General features: G+C 41.2%; 3 protein-coding genes across 3 annotated transcripts; 2 read left to right on the top strand and 1 right to left on the bottom strand.

Moving 5' to 3' along the window:
- Positions 1 to 1,503: 1,503 nt before the first annotated feature.
- On the top strand, positions 1,504 to 3,147 carry LOC143591871 (uncharacterized). The gene has a single exon (XM_077071942.1). The coding sequence runs from the start codon at positions 1,504 to 1,506 to the stop codon at positions 3,145 to 3,147; it is 1,644 nt and encodes a 547-aa protein (XP_076928057.1).
- A 1,314-nt stretch (positions 3,148 to 4,461) lies between these two features.
- On the top strand, positions 4,462 to 5,226 carry LOC143591872 (uncharacterized). Its single transcript, XM_077071943.1, has one exon. The coding sequence runs from the start codon at positions 4,462 to 4,464 to the stop codon at positions 5,224 to 5,226; it is 765 nt and encodes a 254-aa protein (XP_076928058.1).
- Positions 5,227 to 13,343: 8,117 nt separating this feature from the next.
- Positions 13,344 to 15,112, bottom strand: LOC143591875 (putative BOI-related E3 ubiquitin-protein ligase 3). Its single transcript, XM_077071946.1, has 2 exons — positions 14,377 to 15,112; positions 13,344 to 13,957 (listed from the first exon to the last, which is right to left on the bottom strand). Exons 1-2 carry the CDS (start codon positions 14,728 to 14,730, stop codon positions 13,421 to 13,423), a joined length of 891 nt encoding a protein of 296 aa, XP_076928061.1. The 5' UTR covers positions 14,731 to 15,112; the 3' UTR covers positions 13,344 to 13,420.
- Positions 15,113 to 18,098: the final 2,986 nt, after the last annotated feature.

Consider the following 18,098-nt stretch of genomic DNA (forward strand, 5'->3'; position numbering starts at 1 on the left):
TTGATGGACTACAAAGAGGAATACGTGCTCATGTAAAAGATATAATTCATTGAATCTTTAGTAATAGTGAGTGCAAGAGCACGACACTTGTACCAAAACTAGTGTAGAGGTAGGGTATGAAACCCACCAGTTGGCAAAATATCACTAATTGCATACGCTGGGCGGAACACTAGGCGTCAGAATATCACTAACGCCGGGCGTGGCGCGAAGAGTGTAGTCTAATATTACTTTTCCTAACACCTCGGGAATGGTAATGCAAAGGTCCCACCAGCATGGGACAAAAAGATGGTAACCCACATAGGGATAAACACTAAACCAATGAAGATTAGACAACACATAAAGGACGGTACAAACAGTCAACCACGTCCTTGTCAAAAGGCCATGATGCCCACCAACTTCTATCAACCACCACGACCGCACGAATGGAGAATATTATCGGTGGAAAACCTGACAAGATGGTTGGTCACACACTCTCTCCTCCGGCTATAAATACCAGTAAACCTCCAAATGGTGAAGGATATATACTTTCTCCTACTATCACTATAAAATTATACTACTTCGTACTATCAAGTACTGATTCTCACGCCGGAGGGTGGTTACGAGAGAATCCCCCCCAATCCTCGTAACGAGCTCACGGTGTTTCTGTTTTGCAGGTTACACTTGTCTGCGCCAAGAAGGTTTTATAACCCCTCGTGTAGAATACTTAACCATTACCCTCGGACTAACGTGTTAGACCTTGAGGGGTGGATTCGTGTTTCTTCATTGGCACAATTTGGGCATATAGCTAGAATAGTAACTCACTCTGTTCTTGACTCAGATGAGTGGCAAGACTACACCAAAGGAGGTTCGCCAAAAAGCCAACCTAGAAGGAAACATTGAAAATCTGGACGTAGAGGATACAGGCGGAGGTCTTCTAAACACCTCTACCGTTCACCCTACCGTCACGGATAAACAAAAAGCGAAGACACGCTCCAAAGCAACCGTGCCGCCAGACATCATGGCGTGGCTCGAAGCAGAACAACAAAAGCTAAGAGAGAAAGTACAAGAAAAAATGACGTCCGTTGTGAAACCTAGATCACTGTTTGATACAGCTTCTAGTAGCAGCGAATAAGAAGAATCTGAAGAAAACTCAACACCGGCTCGTGCGAAAACGCCTTTCGCCAAAACATCTCCTGCTAAGCAAAACAGCAAGGCATGAGACAAGTCACAGCGGTCAAATCTAAAGGCAGACTCACGCGTAGATGACCCGGACTATGAAGAGAGCTGGAAAGGGCCAGACGCCAAAAAATTGGTAAAATATCATCCAGAAGCGGCCGTTGATTTTTCCAAACCATACCGGCCAACAACATCGGCGGGAAATCAAAGTTTGTAGCAAGAATAGCCGAAGCAGAGCTACCAGAAAATCCCAAAATTCCGCCAACGGTGGGCCAGTATGATGGTACCTCAGATCCAGACGATCATTTGCAAACCTTCACGACTGCGGGATTAGTATCAGGGTGGACCATGCCGTTATGGTGCCACATCTTCACACTAACCCTAGTGGGAGCCGCTAGAGCATGGTTTGAAAGGTTGCCAGGTGGCCAAATTACAAGCTGGGAAGACCACACAAAAAAGTTCACTCTACAGTTTAGCCAGCAACGGCGACACATCAGTGACCCAGCGGACATTTTGAATGTCGTTAGAAAAGATAACGAAACGCTGGAAGATTTCATCACAAGATTTAACCAAGAAGGCCTGAACATCGGCGGCGTAAGTGAAGAACTTTTGCCGGCAGCCTTTCGCCAAAACGTAAAGTGTGACGATCTTATACGTAACCTTACGGGCAGAGATGGCATGCCGCAGCGATGGGACGATGTTATGACCGCGGCCAAAAGATACGCGCGGATGGAAAAAAGCTTGGGAAAAGAACTGGCAAAAAATGACGCCAGAAACGACATCAACAGGGCCCGCCAGGGCAAAAGAATGTCCTCCGTGTGGTCAAGATTGAACAGCGACAAAGAGTCTACCTACGACCCATCCAAAACAAGACAGAAGGGTCTGTCGAGTACGCTCCAAACGAACGCATCTAGGTGGACTCCACTGACAAAAAGTCCAGCCCATATAATGTACAACGAAGGGATCCAACTGAAAAAACCGGCACCAGTTAAACAGGGGCCGGTCACAGATATGAAAAGTTATTGCGACTTTCATGAGCAACATGGCCATTCGAAAAACCAGTGTATCAACTTAAAAGACGCGATCGAAGAATGCGTCAAAAATGGCAAATTGGATCACCTTGTCAGAAACATACGAGGAAAGTACAGACGCCCACCCCCAAGAGATGGTGGAAAACCGGAAAAGAAAATCAAATATCTACATGCCAATATGATCTTAAACAATGTTCAAAACAAGAAAAGAAAAACAGATTGGCCGCCATGGAAAGAAGAACAAGTCATTTCCCCAATAGTAAGAGGAGGGGCGAACAAGAAAGCACCCTTAGTGATCACAGCCGTCTTCGGTAACTACAGGACGCCGCGTTTCTTTGTTGACATAGGGGCAACGTCCAACATCATGTACCGCCAGTGTTTCGACTTGGTTGATGAAGAAGACAAACGTCGGTTGACAGCAGTTAACGCTCCAATCACAGGGTTCAACCAAAGTATTGCATCCCCGTTGGGGCAGCTAACATTCCCAGTCGAGCTAAGCGATGGGCTACATTCGCGAACGGAAGACGTCGACTTCCTAGTAATGGAGACCCCCCACCCGCAATATGATATAATCTTGGGAAGAGAGGTCATTGGTGATTTCAATGCTACCCCGTCAACAGCACATGGGATTGTAGGGGTACCAACCCCGACCGGGATAGCAATGATCCACGCCAACAAAGAGTGTAACATGGCGGAGAGAAAAATACCGCCACAAAAGACGCTTAAACTCGGTAAAACCAGAGAGGTAGAAAAATGGATACTCAACAAAAAATTCCCAGAGCAAAGCATAACCATTGGACCAACCATCTCCGAAGAAGCACGGGCGGCACTCAAAAGCCTGTTGGTCAAGAACATTGAAGTCTTCGCCTGGACTCCGGCAGATATGACGGGGGTCGCGAGAAGCAAAGCGGAACACGAGTTAAAGGTTAACCAAACCTTCGTTCCGGTAGTACAGAAGTGAAGGAAAATGGGTCCAGAACAGGCAAAAGCATGTGATGAACAAGTTCAGCAATTGATTGATGCGGGTATAATCAGAGAAATCCAGTGCCAAACATAGGTAGCCAACCCAGTAATGGTACCCAAAGCAAATGGCCAATGGCGCATGTGTATAGACTTCAAAGATCTTAACAAAGCCTGTCCAAAAGATTGTTATCCACTGCCAGAGATCGACCTTAAAGTTGACGCGCTGGTACCCTTTCAGTTCAAATGCTTTTTAGACGCGTACAAAGGGTATCACCAGATCCACATGGCGGCAAAAGACCAAGACAAAACGGCGTTCAGAACGAACAAAGGAACATATTGTTACAAAATAATGCCATTTGGTCTCAAGAACGCCGGGATCTACTTACCAAAGGCTGATGGACAGAGAGTTCAAACCTCAGATTGGAAGAAATTTGGAAGTCTACATGGTGACTTGGTCATCAAAAGCAAGATGGAAGGAGCCATGTTAAGGATATCGAGGAGACCTTCGGAACTCTAAGGTCAATTAGCATGAAGCTTAACCCAGAAAAATGCTCCTTCGGCATGGAGGAAGGAAAATTCCTGGGAGTAATCGTGACGAATGGTGGATTCAAAGCCAACCCAGAAAAATTGGAAGCCGTGCGGAAAATGCCGTCGCCAAAATCGGTCAAACAGGTGCAAACGCTTAACGGCCGATTAGTCGCATTGAATAGATTTTTATCTAGTCATGCGGAAAATCATTCCCGTTCGTCTCAACCCTGAGAAACTGCCTCAAGAAATCTCAATTCAAATGGACGGAAGAAGCAGAAACGACGTTCCAAGAAATTAAGTCACGCTTAGAGAATTACCAACACTTACAGCCCCTAAAACTGGGGAACCGTTAATAGTGTACTTAGCAGCATCAGAAAGAACAGTCAGCGCAGTCTTGATGGTGGAGAGAAATGGCGTTCAAACGCCTACTTATTACATAAGCCGCACTCTGGCAGACGAAGAAACAAGATACTCCATCTTGGAAAAGTTAGTCTTATCCTTGGTCCAGACAGCGCGACGATTGAGAAGATACTTCCAAGGCCATCCGATTCATGTTCTCACCAACTTTCGCTTACAAAATGTGCTAAGCAAGCCAAAATTGTCTGGAAGGCTCGCAAAATGGGCAATCTAATTGGGAGAACATGCCATCGAATACAAACCAAGACCAGCAATTAAGGGCCAGATTTTGGCTGACTTCATTACACAAATCCCTCAAGAAAAGGAGGAAGAATGCAAAAGAGAGATCGAAACCCCTGTAGATCAAGCGAAAGATGAAGTCTGGAAGATGTTCACAGACGGAGCTTCCAACGATGAAGGCGCTGGAGCGGGCCAAAAGATAACCAACCCAGAAGGGCAACACTTCACATACGCATTACGCCTAGAATTCAAAAGCACAAACAATGAGGCGGAGTACGAAGCTTTGTTGGCAGGGTTGAGAATAGCTAAAAAGCTAGGGGCACGCCACTTGGAAGCACATGTGGATTCCATGTTAGTGGCAAATCAAATTGGAGGATCGTACGATGCAAAAGACGATAAGATGGCATCATACCTTGCGCAAGCTAAAACGCTAATGGCAACTTTTGCCACATGCAAGGTGAAACACATCAAGAGAAGTGAGAACAAACAGGCTTACGCCTTAAGCAAACTTGCAGCCATTGGTTTTGAACATCTAGCAAAAGACGTCAGCATCGAAGTCCTAGCAACACCTTCAATAATGAACAAAGAAATTCTCGTTTGTTCAGAAGCAGAAAACAGTTGGATGACACCAATCATCAACTACCTCGCAAGAGGTATTCTGCCAGAAAAGAAAGCAGAAGCGCGGAAGATTCGCCGCAAGGCGTTGAATTACACAATCCAAGAAGACACTCTCTATAGGCGATCATACTTGGGGCCACTCCTCAAATGTGTGGACCCGCAAGCCGCAAATTATCTGCCTAGAGAAATTCATGAGGGAATATGTGGCGTACACGCAGGACCAAGGATGGTGGTGGCAAAAATCATGAATACAGGATATTATTGGCCGGGCATGCATGTTGACGCCGAGAAATAATTGAGAAAATGCAACGCTTGTCAACGCCACGCGCCAAACACCATGCGCCCGAAAAATGCCATGATACCGGTAACAGCCTCTTGGTCATTCCAGAAATGGGAGATTGATATAACTGGACCATTTCCAGAGGCGCCAGGCCGGGTGAAATTTTTTATTGTGGCGATCGATTACTTCACAAAGTGGATCGAAGCAAAGCCGGTCGCACATCAACGTAACCAGCATCAAAAAGTTTATTTGGGAATTCATAATTTGTCGTTTTGGATTACCCATGAATTTGGTCAGCGACAATGGAACACAGTTTGCTGACCAACATATCCAAAAATGGTTAAAAGAGCTCAATGTCACACAGACATTCACCTCTGTTTCTCATCCGCAAGGTAATGGCGAAGTGGAACGCGCCAACAAAACAATCGTGGGCGGAATTAAGAAAAGGTTAGCAAACCACAAATCAGGATGGGTCGATCAGTTTCCTCACGTACTATGGGCCATAAGAACGCACAGAAACACAAGTAATGCAGAAACGCCGTTCAGCCTAACGTATGGTACTGAAGCAATGATACCCGCCGAATTCGGCGTTCCTTCTCCAAGAGTCACATTACCAAGTGACAACGATGTGGAAAGGCGGTTAGACATAATGCTTCTCGAAGAACGTCGAGAGTTGGCCGCAATACGAGAACAAAATTACAAGCGCCAGCTGCAAAAGTATTATAACACCAAAGTAAAGATATGTGAGTTCAACGCCGGAGATTACGTTCTTCGCAACAACGAGGCATCAAGAGCGCATGCACAAGGCAAATTGGCTCCGTCTTGGGAAGGCCCATATCAAATTAACAAAGTGTTGGGAAAAGGCGCCTACACGCTAATGCATCTCGATGGCTCAGCGATTCGTAGAACATGGAACGCAGCACAATTGCGAAGGTGTTATATGTAAATTGATTCCAATTGTAAAAACAAGCCAAGGGTCGAATTTGAATGGAAACGATACTCCGCATTTCAGAAAATAAGCATCCATTTCATTTATATACAAGAAATTACAAGCGAGCACTTATGCCCGCACACACAAAAAAAAGAAAAAAATATATATCAAAAATACAAGCCAAGATGATATAGCCTAATCTACATCGTTGATACTCTTCCCAGAGTCAACGGCAGCGCTATCTTCTTGACTACTAGCAGGAGCGGCGGAAGGCCCAGCTTGCGAAGGTTCAAGCAAATTCCTCAACAGCTGCACGCCATTTTCTTCCTTAGCATACTCAGTAACTTGCGAAAGAATAGGAAACGTAAGAGAATCATATTCCGTCTCGGCGGCAGTATACTCCTTATCCACATCAACGGCGTGAAGAGTGTAGGCCTCAAGCGGAAGGTTCTCAAGCAAATGCGTTAGGGCTTCCTGAAAACCAGCCTTGTGGCCAAGCTGTTGGGAAGCATTGACAAGGACTCCAACGCAACGCATCAAATCCTCATCGCTAATGATACATTGGGCAACCTACGTAAAAGATAAGCGTTAGTAGGATAAATAAAAAAAAATAAGAAAAGAGCATTAGGGGATACCTTGCGAATAGCATGCTTTAACAACCAATCGCGGTCAGCGGCGGCGGCAACAAGCTCAGAAGTCAAAACTTTAATGGCTTCTTCATTGGAAGCCAACGTGTCAGCCAGCTTGCCAGCATCCGCCTTCCTCAATGCAGCTTCCGCCTCCAACTCTTCAATACGCTTGCGGAATGCAACGTTTTCACTCTCGAGTCGGGTGGAAGCCTTCTTCGCAGCAAGAGCGCGACTGCGTGCATCTGCAAGATCAGCATTGGACTTCTTTCACGCAGTCTTAAACTCCTTATAACGGGCAGCGCGCTCGCGGGCAGACTCCGCAAGGTCAGCCTCGGGCTTCGCAAGTTTCGCCTCCACGACGCTTAACGCCTGGCGATGATCAGACGACTCCTTACCGGTTTTCCAGACGCCGGCCTCAGCATCATTCACCATTTGTTCCATCTCTCTCATGCGAGCACCGGTATCAATCTTGTCCTCGTGAAGGGCACGGTTCTCGCACAACAACTCAGCAAAACAAGAGTAAGCCTGGACTTGGTGAAAAGCGGAGTCGGCGTACAAAGTACCCCGGGGCTGGATCTTGCGAGCAATATGCTCACCTGGAGGAACATCATACTCCAAAAATTCGGAGCAAGTGGCAGGATCCTCAAAATTAGCGCCACAGTTAACGTTCTAGCAAGGGCGGAAAACTTGGCTTGCCTCCATGGAGTCGCGGGGGTCCATATCCACGTCTAGAACGCCCCCACTCAAACATCCGCTAAAGCCGTCGCTGCTACTGCCTTGGAATTCAAAAAATTTACCTTGTACCGTCGCGCCAAGTTGAAAAGGGGGCAACAGCACAACCTCATCACCATCAAGAATAAAACCCTTGTCTGGTGAAGACTGTCTTGATTTCAAAAAATCAGCAACAGAAAGGCTTAATGATTCAAGACTAACCTTAGGTGATTCGTCCACAATCGCCTTCATCGGTTGAGCAGACAAAGCTGGTGGTGAGACAACTGGAATTGGCCCAGTTGACGCACGAACAGTCGTCACAATGGTTTCGGCCTCAGACGGGCCAACCACACCCGTCGTCATCGGCAAACTAGCAAACAGGGCCGCCAAAGATGAAGCAACGCCAGAGGTGGCGGGAGAAACAGTAGATGAAGAAATCGCCAGCACGCCTGAAGTAAACAAAAACGATTTTAGAAGCGACTTAAGTTCGATCAAAAGAAAGAGTTGTAAAAATCATACCTGACGATTTAACAAGATTACGCTTGACAAACCCGCCAAGACGAGGTTTCTTGAAGGTGTGGGGCATCTCTTTATCATCTTCATTAATCACAGGGGTGAGACCCAAATGGTGTGGAACAGTGAACGCCCCACCCAATGAAGAGGAGGAAGAGGAAGATGGACCGGTAGATACGAAATTCGTGTCCACAACGGTTCCAGAAGCTGCAGCTGCAGAAAATACATCAGTAGCCACCAAAATTGGAGTGGCAACCGCTTTAGACTGCGCAGACACAGCAACCACAGGCTGTGAAGCTGTTGGCGAGGAGAAGCCAACAGAAACCTGTGCGGAGATGGTTGGGGAAGACGCCATGCTGGCACTCAAATCGAGTGCTTCAAGCAATGATGCCGACGAAGGCGCCGTTTCCTCAAAAGGAACATTAGAGATCATGAAGACATCGTCATCATCATCCACGGCGTCTCTTACGACGGCGTCTATCGAAGACGCAACCGTCTCCCCAACACCGCGTTGTACGCCGCTACTACTGCACTTTGGAAGGTGCATAACGTTAGATCTTCTACCTGAAAGAAAATGAGAGGTTAGCAAGATAACCGAATAGAAAGCAAAATGATAAAAACAATTGAACCTGCCACTCTGAAGGGCAACAGAGCTAGGAGGTGGCAGCGGTCGCGATACAGGTGATCGCCCCATAAGAAGAGGAAACACAAAGTTTCGAGCGGTCTGAGCAAGGATTGACTCCTCGTGGGGACCTAACTCCCTCCGCCCCAGCATTTTGACGCCCTCAGGCGCAGGCTGCAAGAGGAGCATGCGGTCGTCCACCTCTGAAGGAAAAACAAGTTAAAACATCGCAAAAATAAATCACACTTCGAAGCGAAAAGTAAAAGTGACGCTAACCTTGACCACCGTTAAGAATAGTGGGCACAAACGCCGCATCATCCCAAATGCGGCTCATGCCGAACAGCACCAACGCGCGCTACGAATAGTGACAGAGTGGAGAAAGGCTGGCCCGCAAAGTGTTGAACCAGTCGGAACCGGTATAAGGAGCCACTTTCGGCTCAGGAAGCTCTTTCACATCCGTAAAGAACATAGGATGTGGAACCACGCGCGCGGAAACGTAGAAGAACACACTCTTCCACTCATGCAAACTCGGTGGTGCATCTAAGGCGATAGCCTTGGCACCAAGGCGAGTATGCAAGTTGTACCACCCATGGGTAAAACGCCACCGGTAGAAAGCAGATAACCTGTCAGGCGTCTGAGTAATACCGAGGCAATGACAGGTATATTCGAAATGGCGAAGACGAGCCATCCCGAATGGATGAATCTGGCTGAGATGCAGCCCAAACACACCCAGAACGTCCACTAGAAACCGGGTAAGGGGCAACCGGAAGTTGCCCAAAAAGAAGTACTCCCGGTACACGGCAATCTTGCCGGTGGGAGCCTCACGAGCTGTCTTGCCGGAGGCAGGTAACTCAGGCTCATACTCAGGGCTGATGTTATAGACCCTCACCACATTATTGAAGTCGTCGGCAGACATACGACAACCGACGAACTCCATGGTATTATTCTTCTTAGTCTTGGAGGTTTGGAAAGATTCAGTCATAAAATAAAGAAGGCTTGGAGGAAGGAAAACGGTGAGAAATGATGCTTAAATGGTGTAACCTACCCCTATTTATACTAATTGCAGTTAATGAGGGAGGAGGGATACAAAAAGGATAGTTAACACGTGGCCCAATCAGGGAACTCCACGATAATAGGGTGACAGAGGATATGGGTTACAGCTGGGCGCGTCACCGGGATTCTCGCCCACTCGCCTGACACAGGCAGAAAGCCTGCAGGGCAGAGCAACCGTCGTCAAACTGTCACGTCCAACAGTCGTTTCATTGACTTGCATTTAATTCACCCATCAACGTCAAATTACACGTTATCCATATAAAAAGAAACAAAGATGATAAGTGTTGGCCAAACCAGGCCCCGCCATGGGATGATTTATGTTAAATCACCCGCCAAATTAGGCTCCGCCATGGGATGATTTAAGCTAAATCACCCGCCAAACAAGGCTCCGCCATGGGATGATTTAAGCTAAAACACCCGCCAAACAAGGCCCCACAATGGGATGATTTAAGCTAAATCACCCGCCAAAGAAGGCTCCGCAATGGGATGATTTAAGCTAAATCACCCGCCAAACCAGGCTCCGTCATGGGATGATTTAAGCTAAATCACCCGCCAAACAAGGCTCCGCCATGGGATGATTTAAGCTAAATCACCCGCCAAACCAGGCTCCGCCATGGGATGATTTAAGCTAAATCACCCGCCAAACAAGGCTCCGCCATGGGATGATTTAAGCTAAATCACCCGCCAAACAAGGCTCCGCCATGGGATGATTTAAGCTAAATCACCCGCCAAACCAGGCTCCGCCATGGGATGATTTAAGCTAAATCACCCGCCAAACAAGGCCCCGCAATGGGATGATTTAAGTTAAATCACCCGCCAAAGAAGGCTCTGTAATGGGATGATTTAAGCTAAATCACCCGCCAAACCAGGCTCCACCATGGGATGATTTAAGCTAAATCACTCGCCAAAACAGGCATCGCCATGGGATGATTTAGGATAAATCACCCGCCAAAATAAGCCACGCCATGGGATAACTTAACGTAAAATAGTCGCCAAACTGTGGTTACAATCAATGAAGTCATCCACCAAATATGTGGGATTATCCACAAAGGAAAACCAAACCAACGACAAAAATCAGTGAAAAACAGACATCACGCATAACCAAAAGTTCATGATAAGTCCACAGCCCCCACTTCTTGAAAGAAGGGCGACTATGGACTAGGGGGACTTGTAGAGGTAGGGTATGAAATGCACCAGTTGGCAAAATATCACTAACCGCATACGCTGGGCGGAACACTAGGCGCCAGAATATCACTAACGCCAGGCGTAGTGCATGACGCGAAGAGTGTAGTCCAATATTACTTTTCCTGACACCTCGGGAATGGTAATGCAAAGGTCCCACCAGCATGGGACAAAAATATGATAACCCACATAGAGATAAACACCAAACCAATGGGGATTATACAACACATAAAGGACGGTACAAACAGTACAACCACGTCCTTGTCAAAAGGCCATGATGCCCACCAACTTATATCAACCACCACGACCGCACGAATGGAGAATATTATTGGTGGAAAACCTGTCAAAAGGTCACACTCTCTCTCCTCCGGCTATAAATACCAGTAAACCTCCAAATGGTGAAGGATATATACTGTCTCCTACTATCACTATAAAATTATACTACTTCGTAGTTTCAAGTACCGATTCTCACGCCGGAGGGTGGTTACGAGAGAATCCCCCCATTCCTCGTAACGAGCTCACGGTGTTTCTGTTTTGCAGGTTACACTTGTCTGCGCCAAGAAGGTTTTATAACCCCTCGTGTAGAATACTTAACCATTATCCTCTGACTAACGTGTTAGACCTTGAGGGGTGGATTCGTGTTTCTTCAACTAGCAACTATATGTTGTTGTTTTAAGCTCTAATTGATGAGGGGTGTGTAAAATAAAACACAAAATATCTTGTAATAGATCAACAATCATGTGAACAACCGAACAACTAGCCCACTCAGCCTTTACAAAAGATCAGGGACTCGTCCACAACTCCAAATGCATGATAGCACCCTTAACTCCTAGTGTCAAAACATCTAAACAATACAAGAAAATCACATCAAAACAAAACAAAAGACCACACAGCACAACACGTCATTTTGCATTTGCTTAGATAATCTAGAACAATCAATTAAACATAAAAACAAGACAAGACAACACAATTACACAAATATAGGTTATAACATAGCCATATATATCACCCACTTCAAACTATGCTATGTGGGTGTCCTCTAATACCTATGCTGAATATGAGTAAGACATTAAGAATTACACACTAAACAGTGTCGGATTCAAGAAATTATCTCACATATGAAACGGACAAGCAATACGATATAAATAGTTATGTACTCTCTGATAAAAATTAATTTTGTGGGTGCCATTCCATCGGAGTGGTCATTCACATGGTAAGTGAAGGATGACCCGGCCTTTGGCCTGGGTTCGAATCCTGATGCCGCCTGGATTTTACCGTTTGTTTCCAGACTCATTCTAGTTAACTCGACTGTCGTGCCTTCGGGCGGGTTGGGGCTGCCGGGTTTTACCAGGAACGCCCAAGCTAAACTCGGATGCCTGCGTGGATCCGGCTAAGACAACATAGTCTGGCCTGAGTGGGGTGGTGGGGCTCCTCTCATAGGAGTTGTGATTACCCTTAACTGAGAAAGTCACCGTTCGAAAAAAAAAAAATAATAACTAGAAAATCAATTTAAATGTAGAGAGATAAACGGAAAGACTAAATACAAGCAAACTTTAATCTGTATTTAATACAACATGGAAACGTAACAACAAATCCAAAACTGATGCTACCTTCTTTTAATATAATTCGGCAAGCGGGCTGACTGAAAAAAAGACGTGCAACGGATCAAACTACTCACTAATTGCGGTTATTAATGCTAGACTTTTTCTTCTACTTGAAACTAACTAATAAATACTTGTATCGAGATGGGTGGAAATAATATTAGGTTCAATTTAATTAAATCAAAATTAAATTTATATCTAAAAGACTTTTATTGTATGCAATAAAATCATAATTTTTGTATAAGGCGAACACAAAACTCAATAAATTTAGTATCATAATACGGTAAAAAGTTTGACAAAATCAAAAGAGTAAATGTGAAAGAAAGGTTTTACAAAGTAACATGTGATGTGAAATGTGAAAGAGAGAATACGATTAACTAATTAAATTAACATATTAGATTGTGAACATAAACCACATTGGGCTTCCACGATTTCCAGGTTAACGATTTAGTCCGGTCTATAAAACCGCTCGACAAGCAAAAATACGTATTATGCTCTTTCACCGATTCTTTGGTTCATTAAAACTATATGTCATGGTTGTCCGCTCATAACTAGAAGCACAACTATCTTAAATATTTATATGAGACGATAAAAACGTCTTTTTTTAACGGCTTTAGTGTAACTGGTTGTCGATTGACTTAGAAAGACTTACCACAAGTATACAACTCATCTTACTTGAGTTCGAGACCTAGAACAATGGTGTTCTACCTTGATGGAAGACCCCAACAAGGTTTACACATAACTTATGTCGAACCCAATACATCTTCCTGCCTCGATCTTAACACAGCTACCATTTGTCAACTGAGAGTAAACATTATCGATAGTAGTAATTAAATCACCTAGGTAGGTTTCACAAATTACTATTTAGGTAAGAAAGTTAAAACGACCTAACTTACTAACACAATAATAAAGATACTAAAACACGTTATAACAATAAAAACAAAACTGGACAGATAAACGTGCTGTATCAAAATGCATTCATATTAACATGCACACTGGCATTTTTTGTGGATTTACAGATAGGACAGACATTGATTGAGGATTCACACATAGTACAGACACACAGATGTCTGCAAGGCAACAACAACACACACAACTCACCTTTCCCACAATTTCTGCACCACCTCCTGCCACTATTGTCCCCACCATTTCTACCGTACGCCTCTCCATCATTACCTCCGTTCGCTAACATACGCCGTTGTTCAACGTTGTTATTACTCCCGCAACAAGATTCCACGTCATCAACAGTTTGTGCTAGAATTTGTTGGAGGTTATGTCGGAGAACGGTCGCGGTGGCTTCGTTTGATTGAGCTTGTTGCTGCCAGATTTGGTTGTCTAATGTGAGTGACTTTACCTTCTCGGATAATGCGTAGTTTAACCTTCGGATGTTTGTTATTTCATCGTCTTTTGATCGCAGTCGCTTTAGTCCTTCCTCCGCGATTGCGATCAGTCGTGGCGAGTTTGTTCGTTGAATTGATTCAATATCCGATCTCATCTTCTCCATCTGTAATCAAACAATTTGAATCTAATTAGAAAATCATATCAAAGTTATCGGTTATCATAAATTTGTAATCCTATACGAAAACATGAAAAAACGAATACCAGTATCGTACTGAAAAAACCCATATCGAAAATTAGTAAAACCACATACAATTTTTTTTTCAGTATAAGTACCATTGAAAATAAAAAACCTGAATGGCACCGATACCGAAAACAAGAAAAAACAGATACCTACCGAAAATGAGTAAAAACCACATATACTGATATTTTCGGTCTCGGTAGAGTACTGTTAAAAACACTAAAATCAAATGACACAGATGCCAAAAACATGAGAAAACAAATATCGGTAACTGTTTGATACGGTACCAGTATTCAGTAAAAAAATGTTCATCCATGAATAAACAAGAGATTCATTATCCATACATGTTGAGAAATGAACCGATCGATTTCAAGTTGTTGATAGATCTGCATGGAGATATCCTGATCAAGAAACGTGAAGATTCCATTATTATTATTATTATTAGGAAACGATAAATCCGACGGATCATCGAACGGGCACGAATCTCGAGATCTTTTCCTCGAAACCGGAAGGCCAGTGAGACGGTTTTGGTATGACGGAACGAACATCGGGTTCGTTCCGTATACATTAAAGTTGTTCCCATGATCGATCATCTCTATAGATAAACAAAAGAAACCAAAACAACAATTGAATCTGAAACAAGTGAAATGAGGTTTATAGAGGGTTTGAATATTATTTATTAATATTAATAGTAACATTAGGTGGAAATTGAATATGTTGTGGGGTTATGTGTATTAAAGAGAATGGGTGTCTCGTGTGACTAGACAGACTGGTACAAAATAACAAACAGAAAGTTGGTCAAGTCCGTAATTAAAGCGAAACTTGAGGGTGAAGGGTTTTTTTTAATTAAATACAGGCATTTATACGGTGGAGTCATGGGTATATGAGGAAATGCCACGTGGACAGTACATGACACGTGTATTGGAGAGTGGTGTGTGGGTGGGACCCATGGGAAAAAGACAAAACAGGCAGTTGGGGACAAAAGCTAGTACCAAATCCAGAGGGTTTGGTTACCCCAACACGTGTTTCATTTTTCTATTTTTGGCTTGGTTGGTTAAGAATTAAATAATGTTTTAAATAACTCCAAACTAACTCCAAATTCGGCTAGAAAATAGTTTTCTTATAATCAGGAAATGTTAATCACGCTTATTCTGTCTAGATCTATATGTTATTAAAGTTCTAGGTATTTTTTTATGATATTGTATAATGTCTTTCCCTGCCTGATTATCCAGGTAAGGCTTATTTAATCTAATGTTTAAACTCAATTACTCAATTTATTTAAATTAACTTTATATAAAATAAAAATATGCATAACTCAATAAGTCTATTTAAAAATAATAAAAATAACCTTTTATTTTATACTCAAACTTTTATCTCCTTCGACTAAATTTTTTTTAACGTGAAGTTGAGACTTTAATTCATAATCATGTGTATTTAGGGTGATTCAAATAACTCACACCTAAAATAGCTCGATCGAAATCGAAATTGACTAGGTTGTAACTGAATAGGTTTGTTTCTAAACAATTCTAGTTCAAACTTGATCCTAGCTTATCTCGATGTAGCCCATAAACATCCCTACCGTGTGTGTATATATTATGATTTAAAGTTATTTTTTTTTTTTTGTAATCATATACTTTAGATTAGTTTAATATTTATACTTTTACGTTCCTTTGATCATGTAGTAGTTTTCAATCTTTAATGATTACTCACTTTCATTTTTTTAATGATGCAACTTATTACTTAGATTACCTTTTTATTTGTTTATTTATTTAAATGTGATCTAATTTGATTATGGTCACATATCACTTACTAAAGGTGACATAACTATATTAATGGGACATGTAACTTAAAAGTCACCAACATATGGTGTTTTATTTATATATTTATTTATTTGATAAATATGAGTAAAAGATTGATGATCAAAGATATATTTAAGAGTACTACATGGGTGCCCGCGCGATGCAGCGGGAAACACATACATTTATAACCATGTAACGAGATGGATGTTCGTTGTTCGATTTGAAACCGAAAAACGTTCAAACCGGTCATTGGTTTGATTTCATCATTGATTTTTTTCATTAAATTTTGGCTGGTCGTTTTCAATTTTTAAAGGTTCGTTTTGGTTTTCGACGACAAAAACCGGTTACTAACGGTTTGATACACGGTTTAATTTAAAATCCATTAAAACCAGACAACAAACGCCCCTAAATAAAATGATATTTTTTAAATGAAAAAACTATAACAATATGATACTCAAATTAAAAATAAAAACATGCTCGTTTTTATGGTATAATTTCTTTAAAAAAAATATCAGCACACTGAAAAAGTTATTAATAGTTAACAATAATTAGGGAGGTTGAGTTAAAAATGAAAATAAAAATCATATAAGAGTGAAAGATCAAGGATCATAGTTGTAACCATTTTTAAAATTTACAAAAGTTAAGCAAAGTGAAGGGGTCAATGTTATAACTATTTAATAACCTCTTTTAATTGTTGACAAGTTTGTCCTTATTCTAGATGCATTAAAGGTTGTACCATGTGTTAATTAATTTGTGAATCCCTTAAAACCAATGTGTTTTAATTTACCGTTCTTTGATGTATTATATATATTATAGATTTGGTGTACTCTTCTCGGCTTCATTTGGTTTTCCATTAAAGATCTCTTAACATATTTAGAGATGTTACACTAAATATTTAAATATAGAGACTCACTATTTATTCTTTGCGTGTCTATAAAAATGTTTGTAAGTGATTGTGATTGAGGGAAAGAAAAAAAATGTTATACAAAGAACAAATAAATATTATTTAATTAAATAATATAAATATAAAGTATGAGATGTTTGGAGTTTATAAAAGTTGAACAAAATTTAAAGATCAATATATTATTAATTACTTAAAATATAGATATATACATAGACAAATCAACGTGAATACTCTAAAAAATGAACTACTATTTAAGAACGTTCGTTCACTGTTACTTATGAAATTCTAAACATATCATCGTAACCAGTTAGTCCATAATAATTTATTAAAAGAAGAGATATCACACCGTATCTGCAATTAGATATATAATTCCTTAAAAACTCTCTTTTTATCTTAGTTTAAGAAGCAAATTAAGAGATAACTTTGACGTAAATGTAAAATAATACAATACAAATTAATAAGAGAAAAAGCATATTTCTATATTAAGAAAATGAAAGAAAAAGTAAAATTCCTTTCACAAACCCACTAAAACAAAAGAAAAAGATAACCAGTCTTGATCATAACAATAACTTTCATAATCATGGATTCAAGCTTGATCTCTGATAAGACTATGTCATTTGTAAAGTAATAAAAACAGTAATAAAATAAAGTGCAAAGTGCATAGATGGATATTGGGTTACAACTCGACCAAACAATACATCAATTTTAATCAATTATTCTAAAATATTATGTATCATTTTATATAAATTTCATTCTTATTCTGGAATTTCTTTTTCTTTTCTTGAATATAATATATGAAATATCATTTAAATTACTTATTATCAAAATAATTTATAAACACAAATACATTAGTAACAAATAATTTATTTATTCAAGGAGTAAATTTATCAAATGATAACCAAGTTTTTACTATTGTGATAACTAAGTTACCTTTTTTCTGATTATGTCAGTCAAGTTTTAACTTATGTTCTAATATTATATATTTTTTTGACATGTTTAACACATTAGTATGCCAAATGACAATTTTTTTGTTCTTTTTTAAAATATGTTAACTAAAACTAAAATATCATATTTTAAGCTAACTAAAACTAAAATTTTTAGTAATAAAAGGATTTTCCATATCTTTTTTATTAAATTAAACAAAGCACTTTCCTGTCAAACTATCTGTTATGTCCAAACTTTCGAACATTGAATATATTTAATAACAAAATAAAACAAAGGTATCATTATTACTTTAATCAAAAGACGTAAGAATTTAATATTGAAGATTTGGTGTCATTAGTTAATTCCATTATAAGATTGCGGGAGTAATAATTATTATAAATGTAAAGGTGGATGTAGTTGAGGGGATCATGTGTCCTTG

This window comes from Bidens hawaiensis, unplaced genomic scaffold, assembly GCF_021521415.1.
Source record: "Bidens hawaiensis isolate Kalapana, Puna unplaced genomic scaffold, B.hawaiensis_p1.1 tig00040116_1, whole genome shotgun sequence".
Taxonomy (NCBI): Eukaryota; Viridiplantae; Streptophyta; class Magnoliopsida; order Asterales; family Asteraceae; genus Bidens; species Bidens hawaiensis.

Coding starts and splice junctions, on each gene's coding strand:
- LOC143591871 (XM_077071942.1), top strand. CDS start 1,504: ATGCCGTTATGGTGCCACATCTTCACACTAACCCTAGTGGGAGCCGCT.
- LOC143591872 (XM_077071943.1), top strand. CDS start 4,462: ATGTTCACAGACGGAGCTTCCAACGATGAAGGCGCTGGAGCGGGCCAA.
- LOC143591875 (XM_077071946.1), bottom strand. CDS start 14,730: ATGTTACTATTAATATTAATAAATAATATTCAAACCCTCTATAAACCT. Junction 13,958..14,376: donor ATCGGTTCATTTCTCAACAT/GTATGGATAATG, acceptor GTTTGATTACAG/ATGGAGAAGATGAGATCGGA.